General features: G+C 34.0%; 1 protein-coding gene across 2 annotated transcripts; it reads right to left on the bottom strand.

Annotated features, from left to right (window-relative positions):
• Nucleotides 1-1,256: 1,256 nt before the first annotated feature.
• On the bottom strand, nt 1,257-17,412 carry LOC141814331 (uncharacterized). 2 transcript variants are annotated; one of them, XM_074702272.1, is made up of 19 exons: nt 17,016-17,412; nt 15,873-15,976; nt 13,686-13,772; nt 13,540-13,615; nt 13,366-13,440; nt 13,181-13,234; nt 12,025-12,084; nt 11,817-11,933; nt 8,705-8,799; nt 8,399-8,601; nt 6,389-6,486; nt 5,864-5,967; nt 5,619-5,784; nt 5,355-5,477; nt 4,814-4,896; nt 4,266-4,407; nt 2,586-2,612; nt 2,211-2,281; nt 1,257-2,125 (listed from the first exon to the last, which is right to left on the bottom strand). In XM_074702272.1, exons 1-19 carry the CDS (start codon nt 17,052-17,054, stop codon nt 1,495-1,497), a joined length of 2,355 nt encoding a protein of 784 aa, XP_074558373.1. In that variant the 5' UTR covers nt 17,055-17,412; the 3' UTR covers nt 1,257-1,494. The 2 variants fall into 2 exon arrangements, with proteins under 2 accessions (XP_074558373.1, XP_074558374.1); XM_074702273.1 differs by having other exon boundaries at nt 1,257-2,077.
• Between the last annotated feature and the right edge of the window lie 898 nt (nt 17,413-18,310).

Raw genomic sequence — 18,310 nt, 5'->3', positions numbered from 1 at the left:
CCCACGGAATAAGAACTGATCAATGGGCATGAAATGAAATGAGGTAGCAAGGAAAGACTACGGAGTTGAAGAAAGCAGTGGATAGTACTTGGTCTAATCTTGATAAAGTCCAGTGTTAGCAGTCATCTTTCTTGTATACCAGGTCAGATTAAGGAGGACAACACATAGGAATGGGCTATGCTTCATCTCTGATAAACTCTGTTTCAACATAATTAACTCAACTATGTCTCGAAAATAATACTTCATGAAATAACAGAGTAGAGATATGAATAATGTATTGATAGCCTGTATCCAAATGCTGAGACAATTAACCTACTGGCAGTGTTTTTAGGCTTTTGAACTAGTTGGACTACTTAGGTCCACTGCATCAATTGGTCTAATCTTTTGTTGTGTCAACCAATTGAATGAAACACATTGCCCATTTGGATCACTTAACCTAACTTAGAAAAGAATATATATATATATATATAGAAATTTGATATCATGCGCATCTTATAATGCACGATTTATCCGTGATAAAATATTCAAAGCATTCAGAAAAATTCCGAACACCCGAAACATAAATAGTGATATTTTTTTATTTATAATTAAGTCATTAAAATTTTTCTCTTTAGGATTAAAAAATTAAATTATAATATTAAACACACAAAATTTTTTTAAAATAAAAAAATAATTACTAATTTAATACTATAATCCAATATCTAAAAAGAAAATATTAAATAGTTTAACTGTAAATCAAGAAAAACAAACAAAAAATAAATAACAAATATCACTATTCATGTTCCAGACGTCCATGATCCTTTTCGACGTCCCGAATATTTTATTACGGACGAGTCGCATATTATAAGACGCGCAGTATATCAAAAAAAATATAAAAATAATATATATATAATGTGCACTAAAACACAAAAAGTATTTCCCAAGAAATTTTAAAATCATATTTTTCATCTTAGTTTTTTTCTTAAAAAAATGTGTAAATAAATTTTTTTAGCAAGCAAACCTTGACTCTCAGTGGAACTAATAAAGGAGTCTTCCTCTGCGTTTCCCTTGCGCCAACTTTCAACTGAGCATCAGAGGGGTAAGCTGCGGTTCAAACTTATCTACAATAACAAAATCAACCATTTAGCTAACAATAAACGAATGAGCTTATAAAATTTCATGAGATCCAAGATGAATAAACAACAGAGCAAGGCACCAACTTGACCGCGATATTTGCAAGAAATAAACAAATGCAAAATAAATGATCAAAAGCGAAAGGTAATGATTTCTTATGTCGGAGGGTTTCTTGTTTTTACAGTAACTGGCTGATTAGATAAAAACGGATGGCAACAAAACAATACATCAGCATTCATCAATAAACTTCATTCCAATATATACAAGGTTCTGAGAATTACAATAAGTGTGACTCAGGTTACCATCCTCTGACGAACAACCATCATTAGACCACTTCTTCCGTACTAGTGCCATCTAACATAATTTCAGTGCCCTTCATTCTCAATGATCTTTCTCTTGTTTTGAATCCTCGGCTGCAACTTCATTTGCAAGTTGTTGAGATTTTGAATTAGTATCTATGATTTCAGAGGCAGGTAAACTTCCATGCAAAATGCCCTTGCAAGAATCTTGAGAATCGTACAGACTTTCTTCACTAGTGGTTTTTGGACCTCCAGTATCCCCATCATCTGTCGCTTCATCTCCAGAAGATCCACACTTAGTGGAATCGCCAATAACTTCTTTCAAGATACACTTTTCATTGCCCCTTACAATATCACCATTTGGAATATCTTCGTTTGTGATTTTACCAGACACTTCAGGTCCTGGTGTCTCCCTCCATTCAACCCACCCCAATGGCTTTTCATCGTCTTTGCTAGAGTCATCACTGTCTTCTTTGAGCACATCAACAGGACCATTTCCCATAGACATAGCCTTATTTTCTAATAAAGTATCTCCTTGATCAGCTGTGTGTATAGATCTTGCTGTATCATTCGAATCATCAAGTACCACATTATCCACCTCATCCACATCAGGTAACATTTCATCAGAATTTGGAGAAGGTGAAGCAACAGAATCAGTTAAACATCTGTTATCATTATCAAAAGCAAACCAGTTTGAATTTGTAAAGAGAGAACTGCACAAGAAGGGATATCCATTAGCCTAGATAACATTAACTCCCATTGATTACTATGAACAAAGTATGTGTTTATGTTAGTTACCTGCCACGGTCATCCCCCAGGTGTAAAGATGAAATAACAACTTCTGCAGATTCGTCATCAAAGTAAACATCCTGCAAAAATCACTTATCAGGCATGTGATCATTCACCAAAACAATCAAATGAATTCAACTAGATGCTGAAGAACCTTGATAAGCTATCCTAGCTATTCCAGAATAAGATAAATGAACATGGAAATCAGATGAAAGCTAAATGCAATCAGTAATCAAGCAAAAATTAAGCAACAAAATACCTTTCCTAACCTGTGCCTAATAAAAAAAGACAATAACACAATAGAATAATTTTCCTAACCTGTGGCAAATTAGTAAAGAAGAAATCAGGAACAGGTTAAAGAAAATATTTGACAGAGTATCATACCTCATCTCGCTCAAAAGATCCTTGAGCCTGCATTCAGCAACAAAACAAATAAAATAAGTGACAGTCTAGAATGTAAAAAACCAACAATATAAATCATGAAATGAAATTTATTATCCTTCTTGTTGATATACAATCATTAATGTGATTTTCAGGAGTACCTTGGGGATTGATTATAGGATAGGAAGGAACTCACGTATATTAAGAGCTTGTGGATAGTGGAAATGCAAAAGAAACCCTTTACTGCTGGTTAATTTAATGTGATTCCTCAAAATTCTTCCATTTTCTCTCTTATGAAGAGTGTGCACTTTTCTGAGTTTTGATTTTATTCGCTATCAATCTATTTGGAGAACTATCTTTCATTGAAATTTGTGTCCTTTGATGATTATTTCTTCCTTACTATTCTATCTTCTATAACGTCAACATCATCTTAATTTTCTGCATTTAAAATGGTCCGTTACATGGCTACACTATGTCAAGTTCGGCTCACAAGAAAAAATAAATCCTATCTAGGAAATAATATGAAACAAATTATTGAAACAAGTATACATACTTTTTACATTAATCAGAAGGGAGTCATGGAAAATTAATGGGGGCACAGTGACCAAAAAATTGAAATGATACAATAGAATTAAATTATTAAAATGAAACTTTGAACTTTATTCACAGTTGCAATCAACAATGCTTTTATAATATACTAGTGCATTTTAATTTGCCATTTTAGATTTTTTTTTTACTAGTTACATTGCTTTATCACACGTATACTGCACGACTTCGATGTATTTTTCTGGCCCAAACCATTGATCACATGCTGTCCCACCACCTATCTATCATGAATTAAAGAATTTAGACTAGATACCATGCTGTAACAGATTGTTACAGTGTCTTATATTGTAGCAGTGGCTGATCTTTGGCTTAGCTAGTTCCTTGCAATGAATTTTTTTATAACATACTCTAATAAAAAAGTATGGATGGAAGTAATCCTACTTCACTAGACTTCTGAAAATGGTAAGAAACAACTTTAAACATTTAAGATATTTCCAAGGTTGATTGTGGCTTACAAATGCAGACAGATTATTTAAAAATTATTAATACAAGAAAACAAGAACGAAAGTAATCCCTAGTGATATATTTTCTGATCTAAAGAATGATGTTTAAAAAAACTGAAATTGTAGATGTTACTTATGCTAGAACACTGCAAACATTAACCATGCAATGTTCTAAGTTCTAACATGTTAACTTAAAAGAATTGACAAGCAGGGATCGCTATGCAAAGATAAGTGTACATACTATGGAACTCATAAAACTTGACACTAGTCTATGCTATGCTCAAACTCTATCAAAGCAAGAACTCTTTCCCATCAATTCCATCATAACAACAATTTGCATAGTAAATATGTCATTCAAGCCCACCACATAGGCACATAGCAAGTCAGAGGTGAGGGACTGCCAGAGCATGGGGAATTATCAGGGGTGAGGAAACAAGCCTAATAGTCAAACAGAACAACACGATAGACATTAAGGGCAAAGTATGTTCAAAGACATATCCACACCAACCCAAATGTATCACAAATGCCAGAAAAACATAAAATATTGGAAGAATCTTGTTTAGCTTGCCAGAAAGTAAACATGCAAAAGAGAGTACTTAGAAAACAAAACTCACTTATAAAGCATGATGCATACCTCTTCAATGTCATCATTAGCATAGATATCCAACCGAAATGCCTGGCTCAAGCTACTAGCCAATGCTGCCACATCAAAATCCTTATCTCGGAAGTCATCGTCATCACTATCTCTGACATGGTCTTGTAATGTAGTCGGACGCCTGCAAGAGATGAAAAAATATATATTTGTTTTGACCCAATTGAGAATCAAAAAGGAATATACAGATTAGAGACATGAGGATTCTAATTTCTATTAAGTACATTTACAGTCACAGTGATTTAGTCCTGCAACATGTACATATGGTTACAAGTCACAAGTTGCTGGACTGATGAGCAAGAACCCGCTAAGAAAATCCAGTATATGATAATTTAACCAAATGAAGGATTATTGTGGCTAACACATGTGCCCAAACAAAATATTTGTTTAATTTCACCCTTATTCATTTTCAATAATACCTCGCACACCATTACGTTGTGTATCACTTAATAAACTAAAGAGAGCGAGCCGTTAGAAAAATTATTAATGATAATCATGATCAAGCATCCAACAGTGACTAAGAACCCTACCCACAAGACCATTGATAAACATTTTCTGTAGCATTCCTCTTGGACAATACATTGTTAAGCCAATCGACCCAATCACTATTTTCCTGCAAGTGAAAAAATAAAATCAGCCGATTGAATAATATTCAGACACCACCTAATATAATCTGAATAGTAAAAAAAAAACAAACAAGAGTGCAGTATAGCCATAACCAATAATGTGACAGAGCACAGAAGTAGCAACTCTATGAAACACATGGTAGTAAAAAACAAGCGATCATCAAGGAGAAGCAATTTAACACAGAACCAATAAAAGGATGTTTATTGTTTGTCTTTTCGACCAAAAATGATATGCTTCAAATTTTGTTGGTTCATAATATACTATGGACTCCAATATACATCAAAAAGTAAGAGAGTTAGACTAAGCATTTACAAATGAAGAATAAAGTTAACAGTTTTCATCCAAACAATTCCAAACTGTATAACATTACTTTCCTATAAAACATAAACCAAATGAGGTAAATATTTTAACAAATTATATTCTTTTCAACAAGAGATGATTGACCTGTAAGTGTGTCTGGATTGTGATGTTGCTATCACCCAACTGAGTAAGCTTGTTAGCAATCCGTGTTATGTGACCTATACTACCTATCCTTGGGGGTGATCGCCCCTCTGCGGAGACTGTAGCCTGAAAATATGAATTTTCGGACAAAAGAAAAGTTAACCAAATTTGGGAGGTACATAAACATATGAGGAAGCAAAAAATGAACATCTATGAACAAATTCTATGCACCAAAATTATACCTAAGCACTGCTATGAGTTCCATACCTTAGTAGAATCTGTTGACAGCAAAGGATTTTTTTCAGCTGCGAGAATTTTCCTAACAATGTCACACTCCTTCAAAATGTGTTCCAGTAGCAAAGTTGTCTTGCTCTCCAAGCAAGATCCAATGATATTCTCAACATGATGATGCAAAAAATTGTTGAAAGGGTACCTGCAATATGGACCCACCTTTATTGACAAGATACAAAGTTAGTCAACATTATCAAAAATCACTGAAGCATATTACTCACTCAAAGAATAAGTTTACAACGAGTTTTATCGCTCCCTGCTGGATCAGTTCTTTCTCTACAGCTTCACTACCAAGGGTCAATAACACACAGACGAATTCCACAATCTGGAAAGGGAAAAACAAGACACATTACCTTCTTTCTATCAACACATTGCCTAGACTGTATAACAGAATATTAAACACAAATGCTTATGTGTCAGCCGAAGTATATTAAAATTAAAAAAGCCCTGTACTTGATACATGTAGCTCAAATATGAAGCAATCTCACATGGTAGAAATGAATTGAATTCTGCGGAAACTAAGTTTTAACTTCTATGCAAAAAAAAAAAAAAAAAAAACTTCAAGACATTAACAAATGATTAGTCAGTAGGATAGGTTTTTCAGAAGAATAGAATGATAGAACACATTAATCAAGGTCTATCATGAAAATACAATGATTCATTTTAAATAAAAAGAAGGGGGGGGGTGCATAATTCACCTTGACAGGAGAAAGGAACAAACAAAACTTAAGGAGACACTGTCCTACCTTCAACCGATGTTTCCCAAGGGGAGGCTGCAGTTTACCATATGTGGTTGGCAAGGCACTATCCAAAGAAGAAACATCTAACAATATCAATAAATCACCTATTTCATGTTTGAATGAAAAGAAGGTTAGTGAAGATATACAAACTATTTGTAACAATTAAAACAAGGAGCCTAAAAACAGTAATAATGACTAGTCACAAGGAAGTGCAACTATAGAATATAGATTGCTTTAACAATTATGTGGTATTTGAAGATGACAGCATTCTAGAAACAACCAAGTATGCAATGCATGACAAATTATTTCAGTCTGATGGCCTAGTGCATTTTCTATTTTCTACCGACTTTCCAAAACCAAGTATGCAAGCATTCTAGCTCGACTTAGTCATGTGCTCTAAGTCAAGAAACTTGTAATGATGCCATTTCTGTACGTTCAGACATCTCCAGCACACTGTTTAAGGCAAAAAAATATATGCCAAAATCGATAACAATTTAAGACTTTAGTGTATTGGTGCGTTTGTGATTTTTCACAGCAAGCATTTAGTGTATTGTTGCATGAATATAGAAAAGAAAACAAAAACCAGGATTCTTGTAATAATTTTAGACCTCGATGATTATTGATTACCATTCACCCTAAGAACAAGAAAACAGAGCCTTGTCAATCTGAAGAGATCCATAAGAATCCACATAAAGCCAGAAGGGAAAATGAGCTTAAAACTGTGGAAGTTTTGATTTGTCAGTACTAGTAATAAGAAAAGGAAAGAAGAGTACATAGAGGAGAAAGAAAGATTTATTTAATAATTTGAAAAGGTACCTCTATCAATATCTTTAAGCCTCTTGCATAGGCTTTAAAAGAGTCTAAACCTTGAACTGGTCAGGAAAGGGTCTAAACCTTGAACTGGTCTTGTTTTGCTTAGCAAACACCAAATGAACATAGATTGCAAACTAACTGTGCTACTAAAACAAAGAATAACTAGTGATCTTTCAGCTCGGTGCAGCTCTTCATATTTTCTTCGGTTTTATTATTCATATGCTTTTTGTTATAACAGTACTAGATAGTATGTATTGCAGTGTGCCATATTGGTTCGGCCTATGGCAGAAATTTATATTCAGTAACAAGCCTGAGAAAATATGAAGTTTAAGACGATCGGTGAATTTTGAAGTACTTTGAAACCCTGTAAACATAGATAGCTGGAGATAAACTATAATATCATTTCTAAACTTGAAAATAACAATGCTGCATTACATGTTCATGCTTTACTTGTCCACTCTTGAAATTACGCAACAGATCCAAGCTATGCATTAAATAATTCTATTTGGAATACCAAATATCTCAACAGCTAAAAAAACCATAGGAACAGGAGGGAAATACAACCAGATGACAGTCATAATGATATATATATATATATATATATATATATATATATATATATATATATATATATATATATGCAATAGACATGCAAACTCTAAAGCTCTGATTGTTTTGCTGAAAAATAACTTGTTTGTGATGGGTGCTAAGAATCTTGTTATATAAATTAGTAATATGAACAACTATTATTAATTATAATTCACTAAATACTTATAATACAAGTAAATTATAATTATTGTGAAAAATTAACCACATTAAGATAGTGAGTTAAATCTTACAACTTATACAAAGTAAAATTAATTATGTTATAATTAATAATTCAGTTAAAGAAGAATTGGAACCCCACTGGCACGGCATGATATGGTATTGAAATCGTACTATTCTAATCAAATGTTGAAATTCTGGCACCACTTCATTAAACCATGCATAACCATTATTTCCTATGGCACCAAACATTAGAAAATTCAAAATACATTTCTAGGTGAAAATTTTCAAGTAAAATGAGAGATGATAAGATTTAAAAGTGATTAGTACGATATCAAGTAGAATACCAGCTTTGTTAAAAACCTAGCATTTGAAGAAAAATGACTATATCTTAGTATAGTAATATTGCCAGATCCACCAGCAAAAGTGGCAAAATACCTAGTCTCTCCAGCATTCCCACAACAGTATCATAACTAGGAGTAATAAATGATCCATGATTAAGCTGGCTTCTAAATGCTTGATAGGAAGACAGTACCAATCGCTTTGGATCTAAAAAACATATGCAGAAAGATAAGACATGAAACAGAACAGATTTAGGTCTGGAATCTTCCATAGCATGCTGAAACAATCTCTGCACATAACTGCATTTTAACAGAATATTTACATCAGAAGAGTTGATCGATAACCAAAAACTAATACTTCTACTATTAAAACTCGCTGTCATTATATCTAAGGGAATCATACCTTGGGCTGCAGATTTTAGCCGCAAGGCCAGGAGGGGCACATCGAATAATCGAACAAAGAATTTCTGTTGCATTGGCATGGACCTCAGAAGAGTCCTAAGAATATTCCAAAATGAAAATAAACTTAAATCAGTCCAACAACACAAGGAACCATAGATGTCCTCACTCTTGGATATAGCATTGCCCAAACTAGAAAAGCATGATTTCCTTTGTGTTCTAATGATATTATCCTAGGAGGCTAGCTTCAAACATAATGGCTGAGAAAGATTCACCTTTACATCCTATTCACGTGTGTATAACCTAAAATTCAAATATGTTTCATGACAAATTAAAGAAATTGAAGGGTAGACCTGTTTCAGATAATATGCATCTAAAACCTGAGCCTAGGTGGCATGTAATAGGTCCTTTAAATGATGATGAGAAGAGCATAAATGTAGACAATAAATGAAAAGAAATGCCCCCTCTCAATATGTATGTGTGCCTCCCTTTCATACAATCGTCAAACACCATATAGAGAAAATCTGAGGAAATTTTTATAAGCTTTAAAAGCCATAATATTGCTAATCAACATGACTAATAAAGGTCCAAATTTTCAAATACCAAAAGTAGATAAATAATTCTAAAATTTTCTGTATGCAAGTAGAAGAAATAACCTCCGATTATATATTAAAACAATGTTTAAAATCTTAATTTAGAAATAGTCACAGACCCAACCAGGATCAGTATTGTTTTAGTGCCGAATGAAATCAACACAATACAAGTCGGCACGAGGATGACTCTACCAACAACAATAACAACCAAGCTTTATCCCACTAGGTGGGATCAACTATATAGATCCTTCTACGCCATTTAATTCTATCCCTTACTATATCATCATTTATATTTAAACAAATTTTATCTTGTTTTATTATTGTTAAGCAAGTCTTTTTTTTTTGTCTTTCTATTCCTCGTTTGATTTGCATATTTCTCATAATTTCACATCGCCTAACTGGAGCATTTATTAGTCATCTAAGTACATGTTTGTACCATCTTAAACACGTTTCCCGAAGTTTTTTCTCAATAGACGCAATCCCGACTTTCTCTCTAATATTCTCATTTCTTATCCTTCCCATTCTCATATGTCCGCATACCCACTTTAACATCTTCATTTCCGCAACTCTCATCTTCTGCTCATGTGCTAGAGTCATAGCCCAACATTCAACTCCATATAACATAACAGGTTTTGTAGAACTTCCGTTTAAATTTTAGAGGTATTTTACAATCACAAAGAATACCTGATGCTTTCCTCTATTTTAACCATCCTACTTGTATTCTATATAAAACATCTCTCTCAATCCTTCTATCCTTTTAGAAAAATAATCTTAAATTCTTAAAGCTCTCAATTAAAGATAACTTGTCATCTCTTATTTTAATAATTATTTTATTACGTCTAATATTGTTAAATTTAAATTTCATATATTCAGTCTTTACTAAGCCTAAATATATTCCCCTATATTTTGCTTCATTAAGTTTTCATGATTTATATTCTTGTTTATCCTAGCAAATTGTCATGATGTTTCGGTAACATATAATGTCTCCTTCCTTACCTTTTCCAAAAAAAGTCTCACACCCCAAAATTTCAAAATTGATGCTACTGAAGTTGCTACAGTCACAAATGGAAGGCAATACTAACTTATTCAATTAGTAATTGTTACCAAAAATGTGAGACCACACTACAGCCTCAAGTCATTATAATTTCACTAATTTGATAGCATGGGGCAAATATGTGCAAATTTTGTTTAAATTATTTGTTCCCAAACTTACATTTGTATTCTACTACTATCATGCATGCACATTAGGCAGAATGTTGTGATGAATTTTGTATTATATAAATTGTTTGTATGAGATTTTGTATCACTCATATCCAATTCAGAATCCACAACATGGAGCTTCATGTGGCACACATTGTTCACATTGCACCATCTAAGGCAGCATGTGCAAAATGTAAACTATCACTTGTGCAGCAAACAAATGGTTGATATATTGCCTAATAGGACATGATATTTGAATTTTTACTAAGAGCATTAAGGACAAAGAAAAATAATAATAAATTTGAGCTCAAAAGAAAAGGGAAACAAAATAAAGGTGACACTAAGCCTAATCACTCGGCTACAGCAAAAAGGTGAAAGGCTATGAAATGAGAACTAGTTGGCAAATGGTTATGATTTTCTCAAACATTCAGCTCTAGACAAGATATTCACTGATAAAGACCTTTGTGCTAAAGAATGGCATACAGAGTCTGCCTAATCATTAAGTTGGTCACAGCTGCTCCTTGTGACAGATAGAAAGTCAATAAAAACTAAAAAATGTAATCATATAATATTATAAGGTCGAGAAAGTTGAAGAACCTACAATAATATGATCCTTATGTCGAAAGATGGAAAGAATAGAAACCAAGTAGCATATGGAGATAGAGACCTTCACAAATAAGTTTAAGTGAATCAAATATAACATGGCAGTAGAGCAAAAGTTTCAATGTCTGAATCCTAGCAGTGCTAATAAAATAGTGCAAGCAGATCCGGATAATGGACAAAAAGGCAGTTGGATTCATTCTTTATGGACACATGTGAGGTGAGGAGTATTAAAGTATAGAGGGCCTTTGGCTAAAAGCTTAAGTTTTTTTTTCACCTAATCAAACTTAAAAATTAATTACACTAACATTTTGCAGAAGCTCAGTGACCTAAACAGTGGAATCACAGCTCAATTTCAAGAACAAACTTATTTTTGCAAGTATAACAGTGTCTATCCTAACATGTCAGTGCCATGACTCCAACTATCAACTGTTTAAAATAGCATGGTATCCAATGTTGTCCTGTTAATACAATATATTTGAAGGGTTTGCTACCTAAAAAGAGACCAATAAGAATTAGCAGATAGATCGTTGCAACAGTTCATCCGGCAATTTACAGAATCTCTCATCCAATCCACTGATTTTGTGAACTACTGGCCAATTTATGTGCTTGGTTACTGAATCAGCTTCTATGACTACAGATTTAAATACTAAAACTATTCAAATAATAGCAGGATCATATATCTGGGATGAAAAGATAATACAATTCTGATTATACGCATACCGATGAGCTAAACTTATCCACAATCATCTCAAGAACATCTATATCTTCCAACCACTGCATTGTCTCCTCATAGTTGTGGTGCAAATGTTCATCAGCGCCAATTAGTCGGATGATAATCTGTTTCAGATGCCCAAATCAGAACATGTAGAAAGAAATAGAAAACACAAGAAAACTATGTTTTTGGATTACGCAAACACCATCCACTAACCTCCATAATAGATGTTATCCCTATGAGATCAACCAGTTGATGAATTATCTCCGGATGGCCCTTGACAATAACAATAAAGATTATAATCACAACATCATTACCAAAGTAAAAGTAAAGAAATAAAATAAGAATGTTATATGGATTAACGTTCTTTAATACTTTTCAAATACAAATATGAGTTACTATCCCTGAAAACCACTATGTAGTTTGCTAAGCAGAGACCACACAACACGCAAATAAAAAGATAAGTGCCAAAACCAACCAAAAATGCGAACAATGATGCCTACTACCTGTGGTATATTTTCCAAACAGGATTTACTTTTCAACAGAAGATCAACTCTGTGAATGCTTTCCAGGAATTGGTAGCTCCAATCCCAATGTTATAACAACTCGCCTAGGTGAGAAAATTGACCTATTTATTTTATGAGGTCTAACCACTGATCCAAAATAGTTAAACTCAAGTTAATAATGTTTAACTCATCTAGACTTCTACATTAACCCACAATTTCCCTCTCCATGTGGAACTAAACAAGGGTGTCATCTTCACAATACTAATTACGATGACACCCTACTTTAATCCCACATGGAAAGTTGTTATGTCAATGAGGGTTGTAAGCTTAGATGAACAAAATCTAATATTAATTAGGATTTAGATATATTGGGATAGTGGTTGAATCCAACAAAAGTAATGAGTCAATTCTATCATTTAGCCAACTGTTAAATTTGTCTTAGAGTGAATTTATCTAATCTTGAACATGGTGAGGTATTTGGAAAGGATTGCTTTTGTATATGGCGGAGAAGAGCTACCATTGAGCCTCTCATGCTACAGATTAGCAGAAATTGTTGTGGATTGTATGGATGACCTTTGGGTCTCAAAGGAGACATCAAGAGCTAATTAAAGAAGAATGTGGCACCCTAACTTAGTCCTCCATGACAATCATGGGCTGATGAAGGAAGTTTACATACTAAGACAAGTAAACCACTATTAACTAAGATTATGCATTTTGAAATAATAGTTGAGCCTAACACAGTTATTTGATCAAATCTCTCACCTAGGCAAGTTCTTACACATATAGAAGACTAAATGATAAAACAATCCAAATAGAACAAAGAAAGTGTAGACTATGCATATTGTAGCATGTGAAACATAGCATACCTGCATATAACTGAAAAATTGGCCTGCCTTCCGCATCATCAGACATATTACAACCTACTCAAAAACAACAAGCATTATCCATTCACAAATGTTAAGCGAGAAAGAAAAGGTTGAAAATGTTGAAGGTGCCCCCATAACTTTGTGAATGAACCAATATCCCATACACATAGGAAAATATCCATTACCTTACTAAAATATCCAGCCAACAATGTACTATGGGGATGATCAGGCTTGACAAATGAGAACAACGTATCCATCAACTACAAGGAAAAACAGGGACCGGATAATCAAAGAAAAAGTTAAAGGTTGGTGATGTTTGAAATAATTCAAGCTATTAAGAATGTGTTAGTGATATTAACCTCTTCGTCCTCAACTAAAGCCCTCAATAAAATATCAACCTCACAAGTGAATAGCTCACATGCAATAAATGGAAATCTGCATTTCATCTCCAAATTCAGAATATGATAAAACGTGTCCAGTGATCAAGAAACAACTAAAGACTAACTTGAATATATGTTTCTTATCAGCATCTTCTGAAGGTTCCTCCACGATGTAACGAAGCAATTTCTCCACTTGAGACTTTTCCTTCAAACTGCATAAGAATGGAAAACAACACTATAAACATCTAAAACAGTCAGTAAATTGTATAACTAGAAAAAAGAGTTAAAATACATGGGTCATATAAAAGACTAATAAAAAAATATAAAATGAAAAGAGAATTACCAAGACTGCTTCTCTTTTGAAAGTTATAGATAAGTGTTCATTTCATGTAAAAAAAAAGATCAGTTGGGGGTTTTAAGATCATAAAATAATAGCATAAGCAATGATATAAATTCCTGGACCAATGTCAGAGTGGTGAAATACACGCAAGATTTTCTCCTTGCTCCTGTCCCTATCTCTTTTCATCTTCTCCCACCACTGCATCCTCATTTAATTGCAGTAATCCATTCACAGTAGACACAGATGGAGGTGGCAGGAGAAATAGACTGCCACCAGTGATGCCTTTTCTAATATGCTTTACTTCTTCGGTGACAACTACCATCAATACATGCTTACACATGATCTCATCATCCAGTTCTCGCACAATACAGATCTTTCAGCCCACGAGTGCATCACTAGATTGGTATTCAACTCCTGACTATCAGCACAGGAAGCAACTTATGAAATACTTTCAGTCATTAATGGTAGAAGTATACTTTGAGCATTGTGTTATATGACATTCCAACATATCACAAATTCCCAGTAAGCATCTAAATGGAGTTTATCATATGAGAGACAGTGTGATCTTATGCCTACATTGGAGATACAATTTAACCCATATTTTGATGAAAACCAATAACAAAGTTTTATTTCATCAAGTTATGCGTTATTGGATGTGCCCACAAAAATATCAACATCTGAGAGTGATTAGCTATTGCTTGAAAAGATGATAATTTGAGAGAATAAATTTGAGTAATATATGGAGATGTTCAAATGTAACCAGTGTATGTTACAGAAAAGTCCACTAGAGTGAAAGGTGTAAGAGATACAGAAAGACCAAAGTGAATTTCAGTTTGATTTGATTTGATTGATTTTTTGGAAATGAATAATACTATTAATCTTGCAATAGAGCTCAGCAATCAGATACGTTCCATTTATTTGATCCCAACCAGTTAGCACAAACATGGCTCGATGATATGTCAATGTCACAATTTACTTCTTTACTCAACAACTTAGTAGAATAAGAATTTTCAACGGAGGATATATATATCTGTATTCAATACATTCTGTCTTATCCATTAATTTGGTTGTACCATTTCCATGACTTCAATTTATTTTTCATTCTTTTCATCTCTGTTTGTTTCATGGCAAATTGCTTCCAAATAGAAAATGCTTTCTTCTACTGAATGAATGAAGAAATATATAAAATTTGGGAAGATGACTTCTCCCTTGAAATTAGTTTCTTAAACCAACAGGCACCATTCTTTATTCAATTAAAAAATAGTCTAGTTTGTACAACTAGTTTGAAAACTTTATCTCCGAGATAACATCATCATGGGTCCACATAAAATACTCATTTGGTTGACGACTACCAACATGCCATAATTTACCATCACAATGGGTAGGGCTTAAAGTTAACTCGCATACTGTGTCATGATCGGTCCATTGGTCATTTTATTTACGAATCAGTAACCAAACAATAGAAATAGTTCAGCACAAATTTAAATGCACAAGGAAATACAGGAAAATAACCTATTTACCTAGGAAAATAAACTATTTACCTAGGCTAGCTATCTGGTAAACATTTTCCTCTGGAATTTTCTTTTATTAAAAAAGAATTGTAGCCTTAGAATCTCAATCTACAAAGTTTCTTATATTAATGAATTTCTAAGGAGAAGAGAAGGCATGTCATCACTTTAATTAGGTTAGTCATTCACACAGTCACATACATTCCAAATTATTTTTCTGCATTCTCATTTCAATTAGGTGTTGCTACTTCACGATGAGATACTCAATAAATGGTTACTGATATAGGAACACAAAAAAGAGCATACACACGCTGCCAAAAAGTAGTAGCAAGGATAGAAAAAACACTGATAAAGAAAATTATTTCTTCATGAATGAACATATGCAAAAAGAAAGGATCAGATCTAAATATGTATGTTCTGGATATAGAACAAACAAGCAAAGTAAGAGAAAAACAAATAATTACAAATCTACAAGACGAGTATTTTGTGCTTTGCATTCTTGAATAACTTCATCCTCATCCAGAAGATCTTCCAAAGTAAAATTTTCCCTGTCTAAAATAGATTCCACCTGAAACAACACAGAAACCAGAATAATGAAATTTTCATTGGTTAATGCAGGCAATAGTGTTTGTGAAATCAGAAGAACATTTTCGAGGAGGCACAAACAAATAAGGAAAATATTGCAAAAAAGGAAAGAACATGGATCCCAGTTTCTCTGGAAGAAAAATTGCAAATAGAATCAGGAATCAATCAGAGGTCTTATGAGGTGTTGAGGAACTAAATTGATGGTGATACTTATATCAACGTCCGGAGTCAAAGACCAAGGTTTTCTCCAGACACAAAACTAAGAATTAAAAAGAATGTCAATCCAAAAGCAAAGTGCACCCAACACAATTAACCTGAAAAAAATCCATTGCCATGAAAGAAGAATAAGAAAATCATGGATACCTATTACAATTAAAAAAACATTTTTTAGGTCAAAAAGCAACTTTTTGGGTAGCTGCACAGCCTATTCACTTAACATAATCCAATCAGCATGCCCTCCGGTTATTTGAAATCAAAGCCTGTCAAAGTCTCATTGCTACACAATTTGGTACTCCTTTAGAGTCTTTAGATAGCTGAATCAGAAAAACGTTGATGAGACCATACCATCCCCACAGCCACATCATAAAGTTTTAGTCGAAGAGGTAATAGTCAATTATTGATTACTTATAAGAATGACTATATAACTATTCTTCGTCATTACTGACAAAAGGAAATTAATAAACATGCCGTGCTTCATCCCTGTAGGAAGTCTACTTAGTGTATCCGTGCATATAGGCATTATACCCGACTTAAAGAATTCTAAGATAACAAAGAAATAAAGAACCAAAATAGCGGAACATAATGCCCTGGCCAGCTCTGTTTTTTCCGTTTCAAATACAAGGGAATAAGCAAAATGAAGATAAAGTTTGTAAACTTAAAATCTAATTAAGAAAAATGACCAAATAGCTAACACTGTCAGCACCGATTACTATAACATGAAACGCATCACAACAGGCAGCAGAGACCTTAGGAAAAAAGCAACTGGAATAAGAAATCACGTATAGCAATGACGCCACACTTACAGGCGACCCTTGAGAGAACGAGCTCATGCGCCAGAACATCTTGATGGGCTCAGACAGTTAATGGGAATCAACCACTCAGATCTAGGGTTCTAGAAGGCAAACCCCGCCGACAATTCGGTCCTCGAATCCCACGGAACCGAAAAACAAAGAAGCAAAACCCTAGCTCGGAGATCTCGGCGGCTGCAGTCCGGTCTTCCACGGGGCTTCGTGAAGGAATAGAGCGAGAAAACAAGACGGAGGAGGTACAGGGTCGCGGACAAGGGAATGAGAGGGGAGGAAGGGATTGAAGCGGAGAGGGTGCGAGAGGAGGAGGCGACGGCGACGGCGACAGAGCGGCGATAGGCGACGCCCTGGACCTTGGACGCGGGAGGAAGGGGGGAGATTTTGGGGCTGTGCAGTGTTGGCAATCAGTTGAAATAATAATTGCGTTTGTTTGTGCGGCCTACAGGAGCTTAAATAAGACAACATCTGGTAGTGCTGCAGTGATAATTCTCTCTCCCGAATTTGAGATTAAAAAATAGGTGTTACTTCAATATTTAAGATTTAATATAATATAATATAATTTATTTATTTATTTATTTAGATACGTGAGCACGACCATAAATATCAAATGTAAAAAAATATATAAATATATTTTCATTCTTTTTTAATTAAATATTAAATCTTAAATTTTAAACTCTAAAAAAAATTTTTAAAAATTTTAGTTGACGGTGGTGCTTAATGACGAATAGAGTGAAGTAAAATATTAATATGTCATTTTGTAGGCTCTTAACATTGATTTTTAATTTCTTTAATTGTCATAATTATCGTGATTGAATGAAAGAAATAATCTCTTACGCTCTAAAATGTCAATTCTCTCATGGACCACTTTATGGAGTTTAATCTCTTCCTTCTCACATGAGAGACTCAATAAGAAATAATAATGGTATTATTACTTCTAAGCACATGCCCTCGCACACCAATTCGTCAATCTCCTTTCTTGAGCATTCCGACTTGTTGGTCCCACTTTCTGAGTACTCAGCCTTCGTCCCGTAGCATTGCAATCGAATTCGATCACTTTCTAAGCACTCGACCTTCATCCTAGTGTTAGTGTTCCATCCAAACTCGATAAGGTTACTTAAGATCTGATCTCCTGAGCACTCAACATCTCTCGACTACTCAACGTTCAACGATCCACTCGGATTGGAATCATCTTTCGAGTACTCGATCTTCATCCCACGACATCCCGCGAAGCTTAATCAGCTATCGGAAGCATCTAACTATTCACCCCTCAGCCTCCAATAACTCACGCACAC

Source organism: Curcuma longa, chromosome 21 (assembly GCF_044706935.1).
Source record: "Curcuma longa cultivar G26 ecotype Majalengka, Jawa Barat chromosome 21, ITB_CL_G26_1.1, whole genome shotgun sequence".
Lineage (NCBI taxonomy): Eukaryota > Viridiplantae > Streptophyta > Magnoliopsida > Zingiberales > Zingiberaceae > Curcuma > Curcuma longa.
This window is presented reverse-complemented; position numbering and strand designations above follow the sequence as displayed.

What these genes read in the sequence shown, in the direction of transcription:
- LOC141814331 (XM_074702272.1), bottom strand. Translation starts at nt 17,054, where the DNA reads ATGTTCTGGCGCATGAGCTCGTTCTCTCAAGGGTCGCCT. An exon ending in GGGAATGCTGGAGAGACTAG is followed by an intron (nt 6,487 to 8,398) that starts GTATTTTGCCAC and finishes AACATGAAATAG; the next exon opens with GTGATTTATTGATATTGTTA. An exon ending in TTGGGAAACATCGGTTGAAG is followed by an intron (nt 5,968 to 6,388) that starts GTAGGACAGTGT and finishes TTCCCTTTCCAG; the next exon opens with ATTGTGGAATTCGTCTGTGT.